At 38.7% G+C, this 27,444-nt stretch overlaps 1 protein-coding gene across 1 annotated transcript; it reads left to right on the top strand.

Annotated features, from left to right (window-relative positions):
* The first annotated feature begins 3,383 nt into the window (after positions 1-3,383).
* Positions 3,384-27,431, top strand: itga11b (integrin, alpha 11b). The gene is made up of 30 exons (XM_056740217.1): positions 3,384-3,481; positions 6,806-6,917; positions 10,227-10,336; positions 10,830-10,921; positions 10,990-11,104; positions 11,240-11,367; positions 11,558-11,706; positions 11,810-11,954; positions 12,072-12,234; positions 12,302-12,372; positions 15,312-15,456; positions 16,527-16,675; positions 17,182-17,325; positions 17,668-17,871; positions 18,670-18,800; positions 19,167-19,333; positions 19,430-19,569; positions 19,814-19,924; positions 20,025-20,110; positions 20,275-20,479; positions 20,599-20,697; positions 21,198-21,274; positions 22,467-22,550; positions 22,637-22,727; positions 22,887-23,000; positions 23,698-23,775; positions 24,023-24,133; positions 24,301-24,396; positions 25,457-25,570; positions 25,784-27,431. The coding sequence occupies exons 1-30, from the start codon at positions 3,433-3,435 to the stop codon at positions 25,856-25,858; spliced, it is 3,555 nt and encodes a 1,184-aa protein (XP_056596195.1). The 5' UTR covers positions 3,384-3,432; the 3' UTR covers positions 25,859-27,431.
* Positions 27,432-27,444: the final 13 nt, after the last annotated feature.

Below are 27,444 nucleotides of genomic sequence, written 5' to 3'. Positions count from 1 at the left end.
TCAGTGTTGCTTTGGATAGAGAATGATTATCTGATCAAAAACACCAGCATGATGCTCCTGTGTGGTCTCAGAGTCTCATATGCTTCATTAATCTGCAATATGACGCTAACTTTATTTCATCGTATCTGTTCTTGAGTTCTAAAGAATGGCAATTAAGTTTGAAATGTTTAATGTAACAAAAATATATTTTTGTATGATGATCATTTGAACAAATCACTATTTCTCTTCATCAACCCCTCGTCTTTCATTGGTCAGCAGATAGTCGCACATTTTGTACTTTTGGATCTGTACATGAGAATGAAGTATTTAAACATTTGAGCATCCAAACAAACTCAAGTAACTTGAATGAAAGTTTGGGACTCTTATGTCAGATCAAAAGAGTCCGACATGAAGCTTCTGGTTGACGTGAAGATCAGGAATGAAGAGTTTTTAGTGTGAGATTGATGATGCTTCACTCTGTCTGAGGAAGGGTTAAGGATCACAGAAAACAGACCTAAATTATTTCCTTATGTACTGTGAGACTCACTGCCAGAGTCTGGACTTGTTCTCAAGCCCTCCCTGCGTCTGGCTTCACTTTCAGGAATCTATGGAGCTTTTTAAGAGTAAAACGACAGAAGGCCCCTGTGGTCATCATGGCAACATCGCCACCTGTCGGCTGGTCATATTTTCTTTAACACAGGTTCTTTCATCAAAAACAAAAATACAATTGACAGAAAATTACTTTCTTATGATCAGGATAAACACAAACTGTCCAAAAATAAACTGTGACTCAACTTCCATATCCCTGAGTGATGTTAAATTACCATCAGGAGGGAAAATATGTTTGTTCCAAGAGTTGTCTTTAAATCATGCTACATCCAGAGCCTTTTATCTAATCCAGATCAGCTTCACAGTGCAATGTTACCAACACACCCTAAAAGTAGGGTAACATGTACTGTGAAGGTTTGCTGCCCTCATGTGGCTGTGAGAGAAAATACAATTTATGTACAGTCTGCAATACAATGACATTGAGTTATCATAGAATAAATAAAAACTGCAGTTTGATTGTTATTAATTGGAATTCACAATAAAAACATGATTTTAGATCTTTTTTGAAGCAGAGTTATCTCATTTTGGAACCAAACTATTCATATCGTACGTCAACGTCGCCGCCATATTGGACCGGGCACAGCTACCCTAAACACATACAACTGAAGGCAGAAGTTGTGTTTTTGTAAAGCACTAAATGTTTACATTTCTCAGCTGATTTCAATATTTTATGATCTGCGTGGAGTAAAAAAAATGTCTTTCTTGACCTGGCAAAGTCTGCGACTGTCTTTAGGAATCTTAAACTCACGCACCGTTGATAGCAGAAACGGACCAAAGCGCTCAGTGTGAAGGCCCATTCCAGAAATCGCGATAACGGAAACAAAAATGTTATTTAACCAAAACTTTGTCACAGAAATATCAAAACTGTACTTTTTCACAATGACGTTTCGTGATTATGTTATAGCATGACGTATAAACACTGAAAATGTATGTTATATTTATATATTGCATACGTACAATTAAGTGCAGATATTGAAAGATGTTTGCTGCCCTCAAGTGGTTGTGAGAAGAAACACATTCTTCATCCTCTCATTTTATAGAACTGAGACAACTCCATGTTCTTACATGCTACCACCAATGCTTTAATGAGCATCTGCACATGCACAACCTCAGAGTTCATTCTTCACAGGCTTGATAAGTCAAACACATTCATCTGTGTGCTCCTCACACTGCGCAGGTTCAGTTCTCTGGCCTGGATGAACAAAACCAAACCTCTATAAAGCAGCCCTTCAATCCTGGGACTCTGTTTCTTCAAGATGACCTCATGTTTCAGACTTACCTCACTATGCATTGATGTGGCCGGTAGATGTTGTTTTAGCACATCTGGTCATTCTGTGGTCTCAAAAAGTTGGACGGAGGATTAATTACAGAAATCTTGGCTGTGAACATTATTAGCTTAGACCGAACACACCCACCAAAAATCTATATTAAGATTTTACAGCGGCTGACTGTCATTTACACCCATGACTTGGGCTGATGGATATTCCAGAATATTTGGATAACTTCTCTTCTTGCAACAAATATGGGCAAGTTATGAACAAGTGTATTTTTACGCTGTACTTCTTCATGTTTGTTCACAAAATGCACTTATAGCTAAGGACAGTTTTTTTTTACATAGTTTTGTTAAATGAGGTTCATGTATTTTTGCTTGAAGACAAATCTTTCTAAAAGGACAAATAACACCAAGCTGCAAAAAAATCATATTAACATTAAAAAATATATAAGAGGTTTTGTATCGAAAATTGGTGGAGGTTGTGTTCTGTGGATCCCTTTGGATAAAAGCTTTCAAATTGAAATGGTTTAAATGGCGTAAGATGTTTTATCATAAGCCGCATCTTAGTGATTAATTGGATGCTGTTGTTATTTCCTCCTGTCTGGGGTCTTAAACACACTCGCATGTTTCAGCGCATGAAGTTGAGCTGTTAAAGCAGAGCATCTAGTGCTGCGGTCGCTCTTATTTCATCTTCAGAAGCCGCCAGGAGTTTCACTGGCTTCCAGTATCTCTGAATCATTCTTGTGACACCCGCATTTGCTAAACTGTTTGTTTTTAAAGCCACTTGTTTAACTTCTGGAGAAACATTAAAGACTGTGAATTATTAACAAGCAGGCTCCATATCCACATCAACAGCTATTGCTTAGAATCAGGTTTAAGAATAATCATTTCAGAGTTACTACATTTATAAATTGTGAGATTTCAGGTTTACCTGAGTCCCACTCTTGGTATTCTTCATAGTTTTATGTTATATCCTTATATAGTTATTGATCACTTTCACTGAGAATTCCAACTTGTTGAAAGCACTAACATTTATTTTTCATGATTTCCATCTACTGAAGTGTCCGGGTCAGAGCATTGCATCATTTCCTCATTTATTTCTGTAAATCGGACCTGTCCTCAATAAACATTTGACTTTGAGTGAACTGCACTTCTGTGTCTGTCTCATTCTTGGTCCCTGGATCCAGAGCATCTGTGTGTTCCATCAACTCACTGCAACTTTAAACCTAGAACAAAAGTTATATTCTAACAATAATATATCAGATATACACAAATTAATATATTCAATTCAAAAACACTTATGAAGAAAGTAAACAGGGTCAGTGACAGATTGTCTGACTTCACAACTTTTACGTTGTGCTTTGTGACGTAACCTGGCATAATTCTCTCTCTGTGTTTGAAGTTGTCTCTCTCTCTCTTTCTCTGTGTGCATGTGTTTGCAGGTCTCTTGTAGTAGCCGCTGTCAGCTCCTCCTCTTGTGATGAAGCTCTGTTGCTCTTCAGGGCTCCATCAGATGTGATCTTCTGCGTCTGCTGCGAGGACCTCCAACACACACACACCCGTATGAACTTATGGAGAACTCTTACGTCCTGCTCCTGTGGATCGGCTCTCTTCTGCCAGGTCAGTTCATCTGTAGAAGCACGCGAGGGGGTTCGAGTTCATCTGTAGGGGTTTGTCAGGTGTATAACTACATTTCTGCGTCTGCATGGTTTTTACACTCATATGTACATCTGTTACATATTTTTATGCATTGAATGTCTCAGAGGATCAGAAGTTTATCCTTCACGGTTCAAGAGACATAATTGAGGTCTGATTCACATTTGGAAAAATAACTTAAAAGTTAAAGAGTCATTTGGAAGAGTGCTTTGCTTAAAAATGATTGTGGCTGGCATTTGCTCTTGGAAATATCGGCTTGATGAAATTACAATATGATCAGGGTAGCCACGAACTTCCCAGGTGGGATTTTATGAGCGAGATGTTTTGGCCCGGTCGCACACAAAATCTGGACCTCTTTGTAGGACTTATGCAAAAGAGTAAATGTGTGACGTGGGTTTGATAACAGGCTTAATAAACATTTGCTGTGGATCACGGCACATCACATGAATTCTGGAGCTTTGAGGGATGATTAATGAGCTGGAAAACAGTGACATCAGACCTTCGCTCGTGAAGACACTCCCATCCCATCTAGAACCAGCAGAACACAAGAGATGTGTACAGTTATTTCAAATTGAATGTGATCTGTATCATGTCATGTCAATTTTTCCTGACGGATAGCATGAAATGAATTGTGCTCTAGGGTTTGCAAACAATTATCAAAATTTAAAATACATTTTCAGGGTCGGTGCATGAAGACATGGAGCAGAAAAAAAAGTAAGCTATATGCAGACGTGACCTCCAGCTACTGTAACCCATTGCAGATGTGAGAGTTTGTGTAGAATTAATGTGCGTTCTTGCGTCACCAATGAAGTCATTCAAGTTATATGAAAACCTTTCTAATGCAACACACATCATTGCAAAAAATAAACATATATTCAGAAAATGTCAACTCGACAATAAAGTGACACCAGGTGGAGTTTCCTTGAAATATTTGTACCAGATAGACGGTCATGTCAAGTACATATTTATTTTCTTAAAATATGCTATTTTTAATTGCACTGGGCTTTTCGGTTTTTATTGCTGTTATTTAACTTCAACTTTCATAAAACACACCTGAACCAACTAGCCAAAGTCTTGCTTGAAAATGACAGACAGGTGTGTTGGATTTGGGATGAAACTAAACTCCGGTGTTGACTTACCCTGTCCATGTGTTGGACATAAGCTTGCGTTTGCATGTATGATCCAGTAGAAGGCGTAGATTCATTACACTGTTTACACGTCTCTAAGTGCCATGATCTCTTAACTTCTTCAAAAACAAAGAAATGTCCTCGAATGGAAAATCATTCTTGTCTCCATGCGTGAATGTTTCTCTTTTTCCATGAATGATTTGGAGGCATGTCACAAAATAATCTTTGCTCTGGATAAAGGGTCTCCACCCATTTTTAACCAACGAAACTCAAAACCCGACGCACGTGGGTAATAGTTTATATCACTGTAATGTGGCAGCTATAAAGTCCAAACACAAGAGATGTTGGTTTTATTTTAGTGTTACCGTGGCAACTCTTGGAGAAGCCTCTGTTTGGCTGCTTGGACAGGAAGAATTTGTATAGTTTTTTTTTCAGGCGTGCAGACTTCATACGCTGCCATCATCAGTAATGAGAGATTTTAACCTACTTTCAGCTAAATCAAAACCACTGTGGCTTCTCTCTTCAAACGCATTCTAGCATCAGTGACGTTTGGGATACTTTCATCATGTCGTTCTCAAACTTTCTTTCTTCGGCAGAACCCAAAAGAAGATATTTTGAAGAAAGTTAACACTTAACTCCATTGTATGAACTCATTTGCATGAACGCAATACCACAACACATTTCTCGAAATATCTTCTTATGTGTTCCACAGAAAGAATTGACAAAAGCTTTCCTGTGGCTCAATGGTTAGAGGTCATGGGTTCGATCCCAAGGATTGCACAGAAGAAAAAACTGTATAGTATAATACAATAGAAGTCGCGTTGGATAAAAGCGTCGGCAAATGCTTCAATGTTAATATGTGTTTTTGTGTAAACTATTGCTTGGATTCATCTCATGTCTCTAGAACTCAGCAGTATCAGATTTGTTTTTTGTCATGTCTGAATCGTGTCCATAGTTTTGTGTGATCTGAATGTTAGAAAACCACATATAATCGAATGTTTACACGCTGGATCCAAACCACAGTGGTTTGAAATCCAATTACAATCAGATTTTTTGGAATGTGTCTCAGTACGAACGGTCAGATCACGTTGTGTATCTTTTGTCATTGTGCTCTTGTTTCACCCTAATGTTAGTGTCGCTATATAGGCATCAGAAGAGAGTAACAGATACAAACACACGAGGTGATAAATAACCGACTCTTGATCTCTATACTGAGCGTCTCAGATGATGAAGTATGCGAGTGCTACTGTTCTTTCAGGGCCTTTGAAACATGTGGCTAAATTATCAGTGTGAATCATACATGAAGCATCTTAATAATCTCACCAGATCCCCACAGGAATCCAGATTTATGAGAATGGGGGCATGTTGTCACAAAAGATCAGCATGTGTTCAGTTTTGTTGAAAGGTAGTGAAGGTGTGTGGTGGAAATAAGCCTGTGAAATGTTTGCTGTAGGACGGCATGACCGGCACATTGATGTGCCAATGAGACAAAACAAAACCCATTACACAAATTCACAACCGAAAATGGTCTAATATTCAAAAAAAATTCATTTATGGGGAAGATCTGTAAATTGAACAAATGTTTAATAGTTAAGTTCAGTCAAATCACAGGTTGATAAAATTAATGTTTCAGAAACAAATTCCAGCTCTTGAATCGGCAAAATAGCAGAAGTATATTTTTCTATCTGATGTGTCTTTCTCAAGTGCACGGGCCGTTGACTTTGAGATTTCAGACGTCTGTTGGACAGAAATACAAAGGAAAGATGATTTTTATAAACTCATCTTCAACTTTTTTCTTCTTTCCCGTCAGGGGAAACGTTTCCTGAGGAAATGAAACTTGAAAGGTGATGTGACACGGTTTCTGTGTACAATCCTTCTTCTCATCCAAGTGACCTTTCCTGATAAATATTTTAATGAAATCCAGAAGCTCGTGCCGTTGAGAGCGACCGGGGAAAGGACACAGCTGATGGCTTTTATCGTGAAGTTTATTTCTCTTTGTCATCTTTGTGAAGTGAGATGAGTTGTGATATCGGTCAACATCGCTGCTGTTTCACTGTGATCATGCCAAAACGTTTTCTCCAAATCATGCACCATCATGTGAGTTGCTCTTACTTTTCTAAGCAATGTTTTGTTTGATTGTTTGTTTGTGTGTTTGTTTCAGGGCCCCAGACCTGCTTTAACATCGACACACGACACGCAAAAATCATCCAGGGGTCAAAAGAGGCACAGTTTGGATACACAGTTCAACAGCACGAGGCCGGAGGACGGAAATGGTAATGATGTTTATTCTCTGATCTCTGTGTAAATGACAAGATTTCTCACTGTATAGTTTCAGAATGTTCAGAATGAGAGATGCTCTTTGATTTTGATTTGTGTGTGTGGATCTGTGGTGGTCGTCATGTTGCTCAGATATAAAAGATCTTAAAAGATTTCTGTCATTTGAGGTTTAGCTTTGTTTGTCTCAGATCTTTCTTCCAAACTTTAGGACACAAGAGAGTCATTTTGTGACATATTATTACGGACATCGCAGCTCTCATCATTTGCATTTGCCTGAATTATCTTGAGATCTCTGACGTTTGATTGCAGACTTTGGTTTCTTGGGAAATGTGAGCACAGTTACTTCTGAGATTAGTGAACTCTTCTCACAAGAGTTGTTGTCTGATATTTTTGAGATCTCATTTGTGAGCAAAAAGCAGGACTTCAGCAACTGTTTGCTCGGTAGTCTTTGTGAACGTCTTCTTCATCTCTTGTGTTTATCAGATGAAACATTGCTGTGAAATGTAATGGCTCGCACACTTTCGGCTTCCACCGTCTGCTGGCAAAGATAAAGTCTCAGATTCGGTCTTGAACCTGCCTGACCTCGTGTCTCACAACACTAAATTAAACATCATATCTCAACTGCAGTCTGCACGGATTTACGGGTAAAAAAATGAGCCGTACACAAAAACATTTCTCAATTAAACTGATGATGTAAATTCTGATTATTTATAATAGCGTGAATCTCTTGTTAATTAGGTAATTAGTTTCTATTTTGTTACTGTAAATTCTACTCAATTCTGTGAGATCAGCAGTGTTGGGTTTCATAAGTTACTTAGTAATTAGTTACTGTAATTTATTTACTTTCCCCTTGAAAAGTAAAGTAAGGGATTACTCATTTTTGTCTCTAATTTAATTACAGTTACTTCTGATGTTACTAAATATTTTGTGTATATATGTGTGTGCAATTGTGGAATTGACATCAAAATTCAAAGTCTAACTTTATAATCCATGCTTTTTATGTGTAATTCTCACATTTTTAATACTTTGGTCAGTTAATAATAATACTTTATTTAGTTATATGATTTATTTGAAGGAATTAAAGGAGCCGTTTCATGTCTATCCTTGAATCACTGAACTAATCAAGGTTGATATAAGATATAGAAAGTCATTAGTTATAAGTAATCAAATACTTTTTGGATAGAGTCATTTGTACAGTAATTTAATAACACAATTATTGAATATGTAATTAGTAAATGCTCATTAACACTTTTCAGAGTAACTTGCCGAACACTGGATATCGGATATAATCAAACACGCAGACAAACTTCTATACAGATTCGATGTTTTGAACATAAACATGTGAAATGTTGTTGAGCAAACAGTGCCGCCCTGTCTTTACTGTAAACCGTCCAGATTTTTACTGTAACTCATTTTAAGACTAATCAACTATACTTACGCTGTCAACATTTATGGCCTATTGTTTTTGAGTCATAAAAATCCTAGACAGAAAAGAATAAACATCGTTAACCAAACTCCTACTGCACAAAAACCACAAATCCGGTCGTGGGCTTCCTGTTGTTTCATCCTTAGGTTGGATAAATAAGTCACGGTCCCCCAGCAGCGAGATATCTGGGGCTCTTTGATGTCCGCAGGTTAATAAGTGGAAAGTATTTGCACTTGTCTCGGCAGCACTTGCGAGTTCTGGAAAGTATGTGTTTTGTTGCCTGTAATTCCCAAACCCCCTTCTGTGCATCCCATCTCAGACGCAGCGGATCAAGACAATCCGTGTGCTGCGCTCGTCGCTCTGGAATGAGATTTACTTGATGAGCAGATATTTTTTGCGTAACTCGCGCTAAAATAACGAACTTCTCCCGTGTGTAATAACAAGCGTGGAACGTGATTGTTCGCATTTGGTGTGAACACAGCATTAGTGTTGTTCTCTGTAACATAAAGATATAAATATTGATAAATCATCCATTCAGAACTTTGTTTTTATTAATATGTTAACCATTTGTCGAAAAGCTATTATTCTAAAAATTCTAAAATAAAAAAAATTAAAATGTATTATAAGATACTGTTGTGGGTATTGGAGCCATTTGAAACTCTTGACAATCGTTTTTATTTTAACTCGTCCCAGTGATTTAAGTTACAGATCGAGCAACGATACTCTGGAGGGAAAATTTGACCTTTCACGTTCCTCTTCCCACAAATCAACAATTTTATTCTGTTTGCGAGTGATGGAATTCAATCTGTTTGTTCAGACGGCAGCGTTATATCTGGGATAATGCCTATACTAATCTGATCTGACTTCTAACGCCAAAACACTTTTCTGAAAGTCCAATAATTGTCAGATTTCTAAACGCATAGAAATGTGGTTTGAAAAAATCCTGTTTCACACACGCGCTTTTGGGTTCAGACTAAAGACCAACTAAATGTATTTGAGTCTGACGCGTCTACTGGCTTTGAGAGAAGAACTCAATGACCTCAGTTGACTTTCTATTGATGCTTTTAAAAAATGTCAATGGAGCTCTTGAAGTTCAAAGAAAACATTTAAAAGTTAAATGTAATGCTAAAAACCGCTTTGTGTTCTTTCAAGTTGGCTCAGCTGATGGTTTTTGATGCTTTTAAATGGTTTACAGTGCTCGGTTGAGCTCCAGTTTGAGCTCTGGATGTTTTGGCGTGCTGTATTAGCGTCAATAGCTTAGAAAAACGTTTGGGTTGAACTTGACGTTCTTCACATAACTGTCTCAGCGTAGACTAAACCTTCTCTACGGGTGCCAAAGAGTAACCGTGCATTCAAATAGTAAGTGACTGTTGCCCACCACACAGAGTCTAAGTTAAAAACAACCGCAACCAAGACTCAAGTCGAGTTTCCAAACCCCTCAGAGGAGACAAGACTGTCCTCACGTGAATGTGCTCATGCCGCTCCGAGTTGTTTTCTCAACAGGCTTTATGATGAAGGAGTTTGTCTGTCAGGATTGACAGAAGGGTCAGAGAGGAATGTAAACATTCACATGAATGAATGTCACCGGCCAAACTTTGGGATGTGGTTTGTGGTTGCGTTTGGATATGATTGTGAGAAGCATTGTGGTGTTGTGCAGTTGGTTTCTGTTTCATCAGAAGCCGGAAAATCTGCTGAAGAGCTTCATGCTGTTGGGCTCATGTAATGTTTTCTTTACTTACCATAAACAGAACACATTTTGTTGGCCTAATTAGTTTAATTATAAAATGTATTATTAATTCAATTGTAAGAGAACATTTGATAAGGCTCAAATAATCAATGTTATATAGGTTTTTTTAGCAAATATTTGTTTGTATTTCAGGCTGTTAGTTGGTGCTCCCTTTGAAAAGAGTGGTAAACAGCAGACGGGTGATGTCTACAGATGTCCAATAGTCAACAAACCTGTGACCAACTGCACACGGCTGCATCTAGGTACGTCATCATATCACCTGTCTGATTACAGCGTCATATCACCTGTCTGATTACATCATCAGAACACCCGTGTGATTACAGCATCATAACACCTGTTTGATTACGGCGTCATATCACCAATCTGATTACAGCGTCATATCACCTGTCTGATTACAGCGTCATATAACCCGTCTGATTACAGCGTCATATCACCAGTCTGATTACAGCATCATAACACCTGTCTGATTACAGCTTCATATCACCAGTCTGATTACAGTGTCATATAACCTGTCTGATTACATCATCAGAACACCCGTCTGATTACAGCATCATAACACCTGTTTGATTACGGCGTCATATCACCTGTCTGATTACAGCGTCATAACACCTGTCTGATTACAGCATCATATCACTCCTCTGATTACATCATCATATCACCCGTCTGATTATATCATCATTTCACTACTCTGCATATATCACGCGTCTGATTACAGCATCTTTGACTGTTTTAAAGGAAAGATTTCCCTGAATAATGTGTCTGAGCGCAAAGACAGAATGAGGTTAGGAATGACTCTCACCTCAAACCCCAGAGACAACAGCTTTGTGGTAAGTCTGCATTATAACAGAAGTGTTGCGTCCAATATTAATGCTGTTAACACTGTGCTGTTTTACAGGCGTGTGGACCGCTGTGGTCACATGAGTGTGGAAGTTCATACTACAGCCCGGGCGTCTGCTCGAGGGTCAACAGCACGTTTAAATTCACCCACACCATTGCTCCGGCCTTTCAAAGTAAAGAAATACCACATGTACCTAGAAAACAACAACAGATTAAATGCATGAAAATGCTTCTTACTGTAATAAAGTTGGTTTGTTTGAGTAAGGCTCATTCACACCACGTTTTAATCCTAATCATATCTTCCACAGGATGTGAGACTTACATGGACATAGTCATTGTGGTAGACGGATCAAACTCCATCTACCCCTGGTACGAGGTGCAAGATTTCCTCATCAACGTCCTACAGAAGTTTTACATCGGACCAGGACAAATCCAGGTGTGTCATGAGCCGCGAAATCAGTTTGGCCCCTTCGTGCGTCTTCATCTTTATTTTTTGCACTTGTATCTTTTACTATGTTCTTCAAAACAAATCGGATTAATCGAGCAATGACAGACTATTAAAATTCAGTCTATTTCTAGACTTCGACTAGTTTTCTAACTGAGCACCTGCTGGATTTTGTTCTCAGGTGGGAATAGTTCAATACGGAGAGCGAGTTGTCCACGAGTTTCGTCTGAGTGATTTCCGTACGGTAGGTGAGGTGGTAGCCGCTGCCAAAAACATCGAGCAGCGAGGTGGAGAGGAAACCCGCACGGCTCTGGGGATCAATGTGGCACGGTACGGTATAGCTGTAAATGTGCTAATGCTAATGTTCTTTTTGTACATTTTTGTTTTAAAACACTTACTAGCAAGCATCACTGAATCTGTGTATTCATAACAGAACTCAAGCGTTCAAACACGGAGGTCGTCCGGATGCTAAGAAGGTCATAATCGTGATCACAGATGGGGAGTCGCACGACAGCGCAGACTTGAAGAACGCCGTTGAGGAAAGCGAGAAGGACAACATCACGTTGTATGGGATCGCTGTGAGTCCAGACGCTCAGATTCTCGAGTTGTGTTCAGACGTCTTGGCAGGTGCGGACACCTGAGCCTCGTTTCTCAGGCCGCTGTCTCACGGTTCGACTATTCCATTACATTTTCAGGTTCTTGGCTACTACAACCGGCGAGGCATCAATCCCGAGGCCTTTCTAAGGGAAATCAAGTCCATCGCCACGGACCCCGAAGAACATTTCTTCAGCGTGACGGATGAATCTGCATTGAAGGATATCGTCGATGCTCTGGGAGAGAAAATCTTCAGTTTGGAGGGTACGATAGAGAAATCACACCTTAACCATAATGCGTTGTTGAAATTCAACATTTATCTTTTTTCCAGGCACCATCCAGAACGAGACGGCCTTTGGCTTGCAGATGTCTCAGGCCGGCTTCTCCTCTCATATCGTGGAGGTGAGTTCAAAGATGAAATGCAAATATTGACTACATGTCTAATGCGCGGGGAATTGCATTAAGCACTCAGCGATGTTTCGTGAAATGTTGTTATTTCGCTGTTTACCCTTTCGCCTCGTGTTCTAAACTCTTCCATTAGCCCGGAGCAGAAACTGCGCCATCGCAGTCAAAATAAAGATGTAAGGAATCGTTTGTTTGCTTTTCGCCCCACAGAAGCATTACATTCCTGTCGTCCGATCTCACTGAGGCAGATTGTTGATGTCTAAAGTTGTTGTGAGCGGTTCAGAGAAATGATACAGGTGACGGGATACGAGGGTCCCGGGCAGATTTAGAGTTAGTAGAAGGACAACTTGCACCAAGAAAAACAAAATCCCTGGAGCGTCTCTCGACAGTGGCAATCTGAGAGGAAAGATATCGTCTCGGAAAGTTTTCCTCTTTGAATATCTGCGAGGGAACGGGCTCCAGAAAACACATATGGTTTTGTTGATTCAAGCTTTTCCAGCTCACACACACGCACACACACGTGCCCTTGTGTTTTAATGTGTGCTCTTGTACATGTGACTAACTTTGGGATGGAGCTCTTTGCTTTATTTGCCTGCGGCTGTAAATGTTTTGAAGGAATAACTAAGTTTTGTTATATAAAGGAAAACGGTTCAGTGACCGTCTAACAGCAAATAAAACGTAATCCGATGAAAATAAAAATGTGGCAATGGGTTTATTAGCTTGAGCGTGACATGCTAAACTAGACTGCTTGGCTTTTGTGTGAAATAAAGGAGTCCCAGACCTTCAAAAACTCAAAACCCTCTGAGCTTTTCAATTGCCTACTGCTGACTGTTAAATCATCATAAAGACACAGACTGTCTTAATGTGAGTGACCTGGTATGCTTTACGTACACATGTTTAAATGTTTGCAGCCCCTGTGTTGATGCAAGGAACGCTGGGAATGCACACAGTCATGTAAAGCTTGAATGTTCTGTAAATTGCTTTGGATAAAAGCATCTGCCAGATGCACGAATGAAAACGTGTTCCATTTACTAGATTATTGAGCTGAAAGAGAAAATGAACCACGAAAGAGAGATAACGCTAATGCACTTTGTGATGTCTCACAGGAATTGGAAGGTTTCTGTTTACGTATTTGTGTAGCATGTACACACCAAGAATGGCAAATGTTTATCTGCACTGTTTTCTTAATGTAGACCGACTTTTAAAACTTTATTTTCCTATAATTTTCAGCATTGTTGTGAACGGCCTTAAAGGGACAGTTCACACAAAAATGAAAATTCTTTCATAATTTATTCATCCTCAAACCTGTATGAGTTTCTTTCTGCAGAACACAAAAGAAGATATTTGGAAGAATGTTGGTAACCAAACAACCCTGAACCCCAATGACTTTCATTGTAACATTTTCAAAATGTATTCTTTAGTGTTCCATAATATGAACTGAATTGATTTGATTCTACAGCTTTCTCAGGTATAGTTCTTGAAATGATTGTCCACCAGGAGCATCTTAACAATGATCTTCATCTTCATCAAATTCAAGATACTGCACACTTCCATCAAAACAGACACAAAGTGATTTTGACATCACATGAAAACTCGACAACACTGTGCTGTTTTGAATAGTTTGTAGCGTGCTGTTTTAAGTTCCACTCACATTTAATATTTTGTATTAGTTCACGAGTTTGTTACAGCAAGCACAACTCATAAAATGAATGGAACAATGCGTACCGAGAGTATCGGAGAGAGTTTATTGTGCAATTGTGCCATGGAAGCGGTTCAAGCGTCCACGTCGACATTGCATGAGAAAGATTTTGGCACACAGAGCACAGCTACAGATGACTGAATACGATTCTCCTCTGACTCATCCGGCTGCTGCTGGTCCTTCTTCCAAATATCATCCCGACTGTTTCCTCTCCAAATGCTTTTTTTGTGCATTGACCTGCACATCAGCCAAATCTTTCCTCCAGTCTTATTATTGCTCGCAGTTTGAGTTTGTGTTAGTATGTGACTTGTAAAATGCATACTAAAAACCTTTGCAGTCACCCTAGCAACCATGTATTAACACCATGGCAACCACTTTTAAACCTCTTTAATATCATAGCAAACGCTGCTTTGTTGTTTGTTAGTCTTGGACATTCAGTCAGGGTGTGATGGGGATAAATTTGAACGGGTCGCTTTTGGTTTGGTGATGTTGGTCAGTGGTTGAGTTGTGTTCGAGAGGTGCTGATGTTAATGCGGTGCAGAGTTTTGGCAGACGCGCTCAGAGCTATGGGAGAGTTTTGCAGCCACTCTTTTAACATCATGTGTAGTACCGGAAGCACTGCCAATATGCCTTAATTTAGATGTGTGTGTATGTCATTCATTCTCATTTTTGTTCAGTTGTGTGTGTGTATGTTTTCTTAGTGTGTGTGTATGTTATAAATCTATACTTTACAGCTGTTGTTCTCAAACTGGGGGCTGTGGCACCCTGTGGTGGTCGAGATGGATCCAGGGGGGCCACAGATTTTGTATTATATGAAATATAGAAATTTATCGTAAATTGTATGCAATCAAACATCAGAAAAATAAGACCACCAACCAAAAGTATTAATGGGGCTCCCCAAAGCGATGCACTCAACACAAAGGGGGCTTAACAACAAAATTGTTTGAGAAGCAGTGCTTTACAGAACACTGCTATCATAATGATGTAATGCTTAACAAACCTGACACTGAAAGAGTACCGTGGTATATTAATATAATGATCACATCACAGTGTTACCATAGCAACGGTACTCTTGTAAGGTTTGCCACATAAACTGTATTATTATGTGTAGTGATGCTGCTTTTAAAGACCATTCTTTGATTGTATTAACTGTTGTTGATGATTTCGATCAAGTCAAGAGTTTGTTACTTTTATAATCCAGAAGCACATAAATGAAGATGTGTTTGTTTTTCTGCAGGACGGGATTCTGCTTGGTGCCGTTGGAGCGTACGACTGGAACGGAGCGGTTCTCAAGGAGACCCGTCACGGTAAAGTCATCCCACCCAAATCCTCTTATCTGAAAGAGTTTCCAGAGGAACTGAAGAACCACGCAGCTTATCTGGGTAAGAAAATGACCTACAAATACACTTTTTATTGTAAACAAGAGACGGACAGTATGACATCACATCCTGTTGGCTGTATTCCCTTACAAATAAAGTGTGCTATTAGTGCTTTATACTTTCAGATTACTTTTTACGGCTTTCCTGTAGCTCAGTGGTATGAGCAATGCGTTAACAACGCAAGGTTGTGGGTTCGATCCCAGGGGATTGCAAATACCTATGTAAAATGTATAGGATAAAGCAATGTAAGTCGCTTTGGATAAAAGCGTCTGCCAAATGACTAAATGTAAATGTAAACGTACTACCCAGAAATACTAAGTATGTATTCTGTACTTGTACTCAATCTTCTGACAGGGAATAAAGAATGATGAGGTATTTTTAGTAGTTGTGTTTAGCACCCTATTAAATACTTGTCACATAGTTGTACATACTTACAGTAAATACAATGTGTGTGAAACTGATGCTGATCTTCTTTGTACACAGCGATCATAAGAATTTCAAATCCAGTTCAAGTACACTTAAAGGTTTATATAAAAGTATAAAATGTAATATTGAAGTAGCAACATAGTAGTATACTTAAAGTGCAAAAATAATGTATACATACTAAATTATACGTAAGATGTTAACTTACAAGTCTACTTGCAGTATAAACACTACTGAACTAGTGGTGTACTAAGAGTACACTTCAAAGTATGCTGTCATAAACAAAAAAAAAGTTCTTGAAAGTATTGAACTAGTAAACTACTTTATCAATATACTTAAAGGTTTAGTGTACTCAAAGTTTCCTACCATTCGGCTTAAAGTATACTTTTAAGTACACTTTTGCAAACTAAAAAGTTGGACAGTTTCTACCCAAGTAGTATTGAAAAAGTACATTTACAAGTATATTACATTGAAAGTAGTATACCTTTAAAATAAAATATAGCATTTACTTACGTATAATTAATTCTTTTTAGTTATACATTTTGCAAGGATCTCAAAACGTTTGTGTGTTTCCTGAAGAGTAATAAAGCAAAATGACAGATTTGTTTCGGCTGTCATTAATGTCAGGTGTGAATTTGATTTGTTTTTAGGGTACACGGTTTCCTCGGTGGTCTCGGCTCAACACGGTCAGCTGTACGTTGCTGGAGCTCCTCGATTCAACCACACGGGGAAAGTGATCATCTTCACCCTGACCAACAGCGGAAACCTCACCATTCTTCACTCTCTACACGGACAACAGGTCGGTCATCCAATAACAACGTCTTCTTAGAAATATGTTTGGAGTTGCTGGTTAAACAGGCTTAAGCGTGACTTTGTGGGGATTTATTGAGGATAACAGTAAACTTGTGTGTTAGACGATGAGCTCCTGTCTAGTTCTCTTGGCCTGAACCATCAGGTTTCCCTGTGGCTCTATCTTTCATCCGTCCGTCTGTGTTTCTTCGTACCTTCTCTTGCTGAAACGGTGGCGTTTGATTGGTGGATTAATGCAGAACATGTGTGCGGACAGTCACTGGAGCCCATGTGCGTCTCATCTGTGTGTGTGTGTGTGTGCGTGGTTGCATGAATGCACACAACAAACACTCCAACGCTCCCGGGTGAAGAGACACAACCATCAACCTGTTATGCACAAGACTGCGTGTGTGAAGCATTTATACAGGAATGTCATAAAGTTCATGGAAGAGATTAATGAATGAAATGTGAGTTTAAAAAACCTAACAAATGTCTCGATTATCGGATGTTTTGTAGATCGGGTCGTATTATGGTAGCGAGTTGGCAGCTGTCGACCTGGACGACGACGGAGTGACGGATCTCCTCCTGGTCAGCGCTCCCATGTTCTTCCACAGAGGCTGGGAGACGGGACGCGTTTACATCTACACCATCATGGCAGAGGTGAGATCGGACAGCTCAAGTCGTCAAAAACAAACGAGACGATTGTTGAAGCACACGAAGAGTGTGGAGGTGTAAAATGAATGTAGAAGTCAAACAATCTTTAGATGAGAAATGTTTGAGTTCATATTAAGATCTTCAATTGACTTTTGATTGCAGACGAGAAAAATCTGAGCTCAGATTAACACATCGTTGACACTCTTCTCAAACTTCTCAGACTCTTTGTCTCAGGAGAAACATCTGAGACTTAAGCAAACGTTTCCCTTCGCACTCCATTTGATCTCGTTGATGTCTAAGAGAAATAAAGGCGATATTAAAGAGATGTCATCTGTGATGTTCCTACAGGGACATTTTATAGAAGATGGAGCTCTTGGACCATCAGAACAGACTCTTGATTCTCGGTTTGGCGCAGCCATGTCGGCTCTTCCGGATCTGAACGGCGATGGCTTCAGAGAGCTGGTGGTGGGAGCGCCGCTGGAGGAAAACCACAAGGGGGCGATCTATGTATTCTACGGCCGGCAAAACGGCATCCACCCCAAACACAAACAGGTTTGACTCAAGCACGCTGAAGCACATTATGAATTGGATGCTTATAGTCTTGGGCGCAGTTAAAAACAACATCGACCCCATAGACTTCCATTGTATGAACACAAAAACACTGAGACATTTTTCAAAATATCTCCTTTTGTGATCCACCAAAGAAAAAAGTCACATACAAGTTTTGAGCCACATGAGGGGGAATAAATGATGATTTAATTTAAAGTGGCCGTAACTCTGAAGAGTTTCTGCATATCTTAACACATTTATAAAAGAACCACGTGTGGTTCATGTCCGGCATGTTTTAGTGCTGGGAACACTCCATCTATCCATTTCAAACGATCTCCAAATCCAGCGTCATTTATATTTATACATCCATCAACCAAATGCAGTGAATAAACAAACACAGCTGACCTGCGAACGCAGTGCTCTCTCTCTCTTGCTCCAGCTGGTGGATGTGTGCACATGCTCCTTCTCCCGCTCTCCTCGGTTGATGCGTGGGCGTGATCTTTGTTCTCGCTCTAGCAGGTTGATGCGTGGGCGTGCTCTTTGTTCTCGCTCTAGCAGGTTGATGCGTGGGCGTGCTTTTCCAGGAGATTCGCCCAATAAGGGACTAAGAAAAGTTGTTACGAAACTGGTTTTCATGTTTGAAAAAACTTTCCAAAACCTATCGAACCCTGGGGGAGTGTATCGAGCACAGAAATACTACCTCACACATCCAACAGTCAATTTTTGGGTGAACTGTCACGGTGATGTCACTGTGCTACTGTTGTGTTTTGATTTTTTGAGTCTTGTGACTCTCTTTCACAGAGGATATCAGGCAGTGAAATCTCCTCTGGTCTGCTGTATTTTGGCCGCAGCGTTCACGGGGCGATGGACTTGAACAAAGATGGACTCGTAGATCTCTCCGTGGGCTCCTTGGGGGCCGCAGTTCTGCTTTGGTGGGTTTCATAAACAATTCACATTTCACATATGAAGGATTTACTAAAGCAGTTGAACACAAGTTTACAATGGTTTAAAGTCATTTACATTTGCAATGTTGTTCACTGAATCCCACAAATACATTTCGACTTGATAATTCATTCAAATCAATACATTTAATTTTAAAATCGAATAAATGTTCGCTTGTACATGTATTTTCACTGTAGATTGATTGTTCATTTATAAACCAAATCCATTCATTAATGTTTATAAAGTGTGAATGAAACTAAGAGAACAAATGGAGATCTCAGCTACATCTCACTTTGCCAAATTAAGTGATCTCAACTCTGTCTCGATTGCATGTGTTTGCATGTATTTCTGAGCAGGTCTCGTAGTGTTGTGCGTGTGGGGATCAGAGTGATCTTTGAACCCTCGAAGGTGAACGTGTTTAATAAAGACTGCGTCAGAGCCGGACGTGAAGTGTCGTGTATGTTGGCCACAGTTTGTTTGAACGTCACAGCGCAGACGCCGATGTCTGGTCCAAAAACAGTAGGTGTGTGACTCTGTCCTTCCGTCAGAAGGAAGTCTGTGTGATGTTTGTTTGAAAGGTCTCTTTACCATCAAATATTGTCTTTCTCTCTCTCTTCAGCGCTGAGGTACAGCTGTAGGTTTGAGGAGAACAGATATTTCCCCCGAGCCGTGTTTGACAGCACAGACCTCCAGCAGCCCACAGACATCATCATTCATCCTGATACAGAATACTGCCAGCGACTCTTCTTTCACGTACATGTGAGTTATGAACGTGTTTAATAAACACAAGAGTACTCATTCACAGTGTTCCTCTTGAAAAACAGCACTTCAGTCACACTTTAAAACACAAGAGTGTACTTCAAAGACGTGACACTTGCTTCAACACTCATCACAGTGACATTTTAATAGTGACAAATACTGTATGTTTTGAGGGTCGCTGTAGATTTAAAACCAGTATTTACTATTTACAAACGTTGAAATGTGAGTGTTTGTGTCCAAACAGGAAGTGACAGATTTCACACAGCCGATCATCTTCACTGTGAATGTTGGACTACAGAACCTGGAGGAGGGTCCTGTGCTGGATGATGGATGGCCCACCAGTCTGATGTCAGAGGTCAGACAGACAGACGGATAATCTTCAGCTTTAAACCTGGATTCATGTGTTTTTCTATAGACCTGTGACTATCTCTCTCTCTCTCCCTCTCTTTGTCTAGCTTCCATTCTGGAATGGTTGTGATGATGATGATCATTGTTTTCCAAACCTCGTCCTGCAGAGCAGCTCTGACTTATTAGATCGCAGGTTTGTCCACAAACACAGAGACACGCACACACACACTCTCACTAAAAGACACACACACACACACACACTTTCTCTCTCTCTCTCTTACACACACACACACACACATAGACACTCTCTCAAAGACACACACAGACTCTCTCTCTCTCTCTCTCTGTGTGTCTCAGGCAGTTCTGTGGGCGTCAGGAGAGATTGGGGTGGCCCCTGTGTGCCCTTCAGAGGGTGAGGATGAGCAGTGAGCGGGTGATAGAAGCCAACAGGAGGAAAGTTCTGGTAGATGCTCATTTGGAGAACAGAGGAGAGAACGCATACAACACCATCCTGCACGTGACACACTCTCCAAACCTGCTCTTCTCCAGTCTGGTGGTGAAGGTCTGTATTTATGTCCTCGCTCGCTCTCTCAGCCTTAAGACATGAGAAAGATGCCCAGCACTGAGCTTCAGTCTGTATGTGTGTTTCAGAGTCAAACCGATGGTGTGTTTGTCTTTCAGGGACCTTCAGACGTTGCGATTGATTGTCCGAACTTTGAAGATCCAAATGTTCACAGGACCTGTAACATCAGCGCTCCCTTCATGAAGTCAAACGCTCAGGTGCGACCCAAACCCAGATTAGTGACGATTCTGTGAGTGATCAACACCTTACAAAAATATTTTCCAAGAAAATCAGCTCACTTGGAAGAAATGTCACATGTTCAAAGTTACACAGAGACCTGTGTTTGTGACGTATATCAAACCGCGTGGAAAATCATTGATGGAGTGAAATCCCATAATTCTCTTCATATGTTGATATTTGTTGATGGCAGTCTGAGCTCATTCTGCACATACCGATCGTCTCGAATTTGTAGGTCTCTTCTGCGATTCACCATATTTAGTTTTTCTCTCCGCCTGCGGTTTCCAGCGCTGGCGGCGTCCCACAATCCTTCATTCCACTGCTGGTTATGTGGGACCTTCACTTCTAATCCAGTTACTCCTGCCAATGACTGAAGAACAGCTCTATTTACCAAAATGTCCTGCTTCATTTATTTCTGTCTCGTCTCTTGTTGTTTTTCTCGTTGACATTGATGGTTTGTTTTTTGTTTGCTTCATTACAGGTCCATTTTCACCTTGAGTTTGAGTTTAGCAGGACTGTCTTCTTAAACTATGTCCAGATCACCCTGAGGGTCTCCAGGTGAGCTCCTGACCTTTGAACTTATCACTAATCATCAGTTGTGAACTAACCTTCTAAATTCACTCCACAAGCTCATATGTTCAAATATTTTTTATTTCATCAGTTTTTGTAAAAAGTCAGAATTTAAAATCATAGGCGTATAATGATGATTTATAACTTTAGTTATCGGGTACGATTTTACAGGAAATGACTTTAATTAATTTACTTTGAATATGTTATCTGCAGTTTATGTTTTAAACAGAGACAGCGATAGAGAGACAATAGTTATGGATTGCAGCTACTTATAATGTGCTTGCTTTTCATACGTTTTTACTTTCAACAATTCTGTGTATAACAATATTACATCCCAAAAAAAATCTAAATTAGGCGAGTATGCATTAGAAATAAGTTTGAAACAATGTTATTACAGTTTTGTTTAAGTTTTATTTGTATTAATATTTTGAATTAGTTTATATTATTATATATTATAAAATGTTATTATTTAATTTTAGTTACATTTTACAAAAAAATATTGCTTTGTCACTTTTTTATAATTTTTTATGTTGCTATGTAACATTTATTTTTACTTGGTTTTTCTTTTAGTTTTTGTTTATAAGTATAATTTTGCCTTAAACTTCAAATGAAAAATGTTGTCTCAGAAATAATTGAATAAGTTTAATTTTTTCAAATAATTTTTAGACCAATGTTTTATTTTATTTTAATAAACAGAAATGTTTTCCAAGTTTTAATTTTAGTAAACTAAACTTTTCACCTTGGATAGAAATTTGATTTTGTCCAAATTCATAATGATTGTCATACAGCTTGCTACAGATAATCTTTACTCTTCTTTCAGATATTTTGTAGAGTATTTCTTATTGTTAACTACAGTGGGATACTTTTGTCAATTAATTACTCATCCCACATAAAAATGCTTTAGTATTTACTACAGTAATCAGTAATACAATACTATAATGTTTTATTGAAGTAAATATTGAAGAATGCTAAAATATTTACTACTAGTTCACTATTGTATGTAGTACATATGCAAAGTGTAGTATTTGCTATAATATACTACAGTATATTTCAACTTCTTAGAGTTTTCCATATTAAACTCTAGAGTATGCTAGAGTATTTTTTCTTGTGGGATGTGTTGTTAAAGATTTGTAGTCATGTCTGTGCTGTGATTCTGAGCGATGTGTTTGTGTTATTGTAGTGAAAGTGAAGAGATCTCTCCAGAGGACAACATCAATGACATCTATCACACCCTCAAATATGAAGCAGACGTTCTCTTCACACGGTACCACAAGTGTTCTCAGACAGTTCATTCAGGATTAATGTTGTATATATCACATAACAAGAACACAAATCTTTCTTTCCCTTTAGAGATTCCAGTCCGTCCCGTTTCGAGATCAAACCTGATGTCGTGCAGAGTTTCCCCATCGGTACAGGACCAGGATTCAATCTCTCCTATCAGGTGAACACCGTCAGAGCGTTCTCCTCAATCCTCAAGAGCTTTTAAAGTAGTCTGCAGAATTAGCGCAGTTTAATATTTCATGCGCCGTCTTTGAGTACAATAAATATTTCCTTTGGATGTCTGACACCAGATTGAACTCATGACTTTTTATTTTTGCAGATCCAGAATCTGGGTCTGTTTCCCATATCAGATCTTCTCTTCACGCTGAGCGTCTTCGCTGTGATTAGAAATGCTGATTCTCTCCTGCACATATCAGACCTGGATATCGATCAGGTGGATTATTAGTTCATTATTATGTATTTTTCCCATAGTTTCAGTTTTAAAGTAGGCCCTTGTCATGCTGTACATCAATTCTGAGTCAATTCAACCAGGGATGTTTGATACCCTGATATTTCTGGTATTGTACCATTTAAGGCCATGTAACTGTAGATACAAAGAGACATGTTTATTCAGCATCAGAATATAAAAGTATATTAAGATATCTTTGATAGTTCTTGAATTACAGATATTCAAACATTGGAAATACAACACAAAAAGTGCTTTTTCCTCATGTTTGGACTGTCAACTTTGGCATCTTATGCAACAAATATTACTAAAGTTAAAAGATTTAACTAATATATCTACCAACCTCTGTGCAAAATAAAAACAAGGATGCCGTCATATTTAAAAAGTAATTTTTTGGCATCAAATTTTGGGGTAAAAATCTACAAAATTTCTCTAAGAATCAATTTTCATCCATGACATATAACGTCTCATTTTTCTTCATCATTTAAAATTTACTTTCTCCATTAAAAGAATTTCCAGAATTCAGAGACGTCTGGTTGAGTTGACGTTGAATGACCCTTGAGGAAAAGTGTTTTATTAGTGTCTGTGTGAGTTCTGTTCTCAATGAATAAATCTCGATCTGATTATATCAAGAATGACTTGCAGTGTGTGTCAGCTGTTTCTGATGTCAGTGTGCTCTTCACAGACGTCTGGCTCTCACTGTAATGTTCCACGTGTCATCACCGCCGGTTCATCACTTCACGAGGACCTCTCCATCAACCCGGTAAACTATCACTTTTACACTTCATCCATCTGCGTGTGAAACCAACTAACAGAAGATCATTCAGAACATCATCCAGACCTGCTGCTTCAGTGCTATAAAATGCGCAAGGAGTCATTTGTGTTGGAAACGAAATAAAGAAGTTGTTTGATTTCAAGCCAAGCAGCTTAAGCTTTGTGCTTCCTGTCTGGCGTGTTGTGTTTCCAGATGTGACATGATCAGAAGTGGTTGAATGTTGTGTTGTTTGTAGAACTCGTCCGTCAGCGACGCATTATTTGCGCAGTGCAGAATCAACCTGCTTCCTCAGAGAGACGTGAGCGTCACCGCAGCGGGATTCCTCGACATCCACACGCTCTATGCCGTGAGTTCATATTGATTACATCTTCAATAATATAGACTTTGAGACATTTGTGTTTCTCAGGAGAACTGAGATATTAAAGAGATCTTTTCTCATGGATGTTTCCAGAAACACTTAAGAGCTGGCGTGGCCTCTATTGTAGATGTTTCGTGAGTTTCTTGGTTCTTTAGGTGAATTTTAAAAAGCTGGAGCTGGTGATGACGGCCGCAGTGGAGCTGAGCTCCTCCAGTCCGATGTTTCTTCACGAGGAACGGCCGGCGAGACATGTGAGTATCTGAGTGTTCGGTTATAATAAAATTTTAGTACGATTTTCATCAATGATGGGAGAAACACATTTGATCTTTTTTTCTGTGAAGTCAATACGTCAGTGAGGAATTTCTGGGCAGGTGGAAAATGACCAGAAGTACTTTTGGGAACCAAAGTTGTAGACATGCTGCCCCCTTCTGACTGATAAAACACATGCAGGACGTCCAGCGTGTAACATCAACGTCACAAAAATCTGTATTTTTAACATAAAGAAAACAAGTCTATTTACATTTACATTTAGACATTTAGCAGACGCTTTTATCCAAAACGACTTACAAAGAGTTAAGGAGCAATAAGCGAAAGTTCATACAGGAGCCATAATACATTAGGTGCCAATACAAAGTTACTGGTTTCAACAAAAGCGTAAAAAGTGTATTTTTTTTTTTTCATTTTTTTGTCAAGTATTCACAGAAGAGATGGGTTTTAAGTAGTTTTTTAAATGTTGTGAGAGATGTGGTTGAACGGACAGAGTTGGGAAGAATGTTCCACCATTTAAGCTTATTGAGGACATTACAGTTGTACTTTTATGTAAACAAAAATATTTAAATATTTCATTAATATATGTTATTATTTATTGGTTTTAAAAAAAATAACAAAATCTATTTTTTATGGATTCTATTATTTATTATTATTTCAACAAAATCAAACATCAGGAGTGACATAAAGTCATCCAACAGGAATATGAAAACTGATAAAAATCAAGGTTATCACATAAAAAAAATGTTTTTGAACTATTCCTAAAGAAAAGGACTAGATGTTATATTCCCACTTAAAAGTGAATCTGAACTTGTTTTCTTTGCAGTATTTGAGGTTTGATACAGAGCATCTTTGTCCTGTTTTCATTTTCTGCAAACAAAAGCAGAGAAATATTGTTATTACTTTACAGAAGGAAAATAAATGATTATTTTACCTAAACACATACTAATAAATAAAATAATAATGTAAAAAATTTTCCACCGCAGTATTTTGTAGTTTCAAAATTTTGTGTTTGAAATTAAGTTTTGTTTTGTGGTTCTGGAGATAATCCTGGAGATCAGAAAAGAGGAAGAAAGCAGAATACCCATCTGGGTGATCGTCGGAAGCACTCTGGGTGGAATACAGCTTCTCGCCCTGCTGGTCCTGGCTCTCTGGAAGGTCGGAAACCATTTTCAATGTATAGTTCCAGGGACAGTACTGTATAACATGGTGTTTTCTTGAGAGCAATGAAACTAATAATTATTTATTTTCATGTCTTATTATGTGTTCTACTTATTGTTTTTTCCAACAAAGTTAGAATATCAAACAGGTTTGGGATGTGTTCAAGCCTAAACAACACTAAAACACACTTTCTTTCTTTCTCATCCACAGCTTGGATTCTTTAACAGGCAGAAGAAAAAGAAGAACGAGCAGTCGACCGACGAGAAGAGCGCTGAGGATGGGTAGTTCCACGGCAACCGCATCACAACCTCCTCTATAGCCAATCACTCAGGGACTCCCTACGCACTGCCACGCCCCCTCACTCTGACATGGAACCAATCAGAACGCCTCGTGCTGCTCCGATATTGCACACAGATGTGAAAATGCTTTCATGAGGCTCAAACTGTGACTTTTCTGAGAAAAGAACAGAAATAGACGTCAACAACGAAAGACAATTGAAAACACAGGAGTGACAAACTGAGAAATCCACCTCGGCGAGAATTTAACGTCTCGTCTGTTTAGTGACGATTGAAATGTTTGCGTGTTGTGACTGTAATCGTCACTTTTTTTGCTACGGCGTAAATTCAAGCGGAGTTTGCACAGTGTCAACAGTTTCAACTTGAAATCTGTACATATGAAAAAAGCTTTATTAAAATTCAGCAATATATTGTAACACAATAAAAGATATTTAACCGTTAGATTATTATGCACCACGAACTTGCGCACGCAAAAGACACGAAATGTGAATCACCCCTTATTCAACTTTTTCCCACTCTTTAAACATCTGTTTAAGATAAAATGTGTGAAATATGCTTTTATATCCAGGCATCATTATTTATGTACAGTTCATGGGCAAGAAACAGTTTTTAGGTCTGTCATCATTTATTTACCGCCATGTCATTGCAAACATGAACGAGTTTCTTTCTTCTGCAGAACACAAAAGAAGATATTTTGAAGAACGGTGGTTACCAATCGACATTAAACTCCATAGACTTCAACTGTATGAACACAAAACCACGGAGACATTTCTCAAAATATCTTCTTTTGTGTTTCGTAAGAGAAGAGTCCTTTACAGGTTTACAACCACATGAGGGTTAATAAATGATGACAGGACTTTTTTATTGTGTGAAATGTGTGAAAATTTAAAGAACAAATAACATGGAAATGACCTTCTGTCTGACATTGTTCACAATTCACATTCATTCATGTATATTTTATAGCCTCGATTAGCCTGAGAATGAACACTGCTTATACACCATTTGAAAGATTTTAGGTTTTAGATGAAGTTTGTCCCACTGCAGGATCTGAACAGGTCTCCACAAACCTTCTCCTCAGACTAAAACTTTACGGTACACAGCAGTAATTTCACTGTGACTTTCACTCTTTCACTCACTTTATTTCCTCTTTTGCAACGTTTTTTTGTATATAAAGATTATAGAACAACGAAATGTTCATTGTGCACATTATTGTGTAAGAGCAGAATATTGTATGATTACACTTGTGAAACCATATAAACTTGTATATTAATATTTATATAAACTGCATAAGAGATCTGAGTCTGAATTAAAAAAGTGTTTTATTATTATAACTGTGGAATCACTGAATTTGCCGTTTAAAAGGTGAAATATTTGCTTTTTAATTCAAACCTGAATAGGAATTGAGAGACGCTTGATGCTTATTTGACATCTTTACAAGATACCAGATACTCTAGAAAATAATTAATATTTTGGTCGATACAAAACTTAATTAGTTCCTGTGTTATTTTATAGTTTTATCAAGTTTATATATCTTCCGAAATGCAGAAAACTGTCCTACTGAAGTGTGTTTAAAAT

Source organism: Triplophysa dalaica, chromosome 24, assembly GCF_015846415.1.
Source record: "Triplophysa dalaica isolate WHDGS20190420 chromosome 24, ASM1584641v1, whole genome shotgun sequence".
NCBI lineage: Eukaryota > Metazoa > Chordata > Actinopteri > Cypriniformes > Nemacheilidae > Triplophysa > Triplophysa dalaica.
The sequence above is the reverse complement of the archived record's forward strand: the minus strand, read 5'-3'. Positions and strand labels throughout refer to the sequence as shown.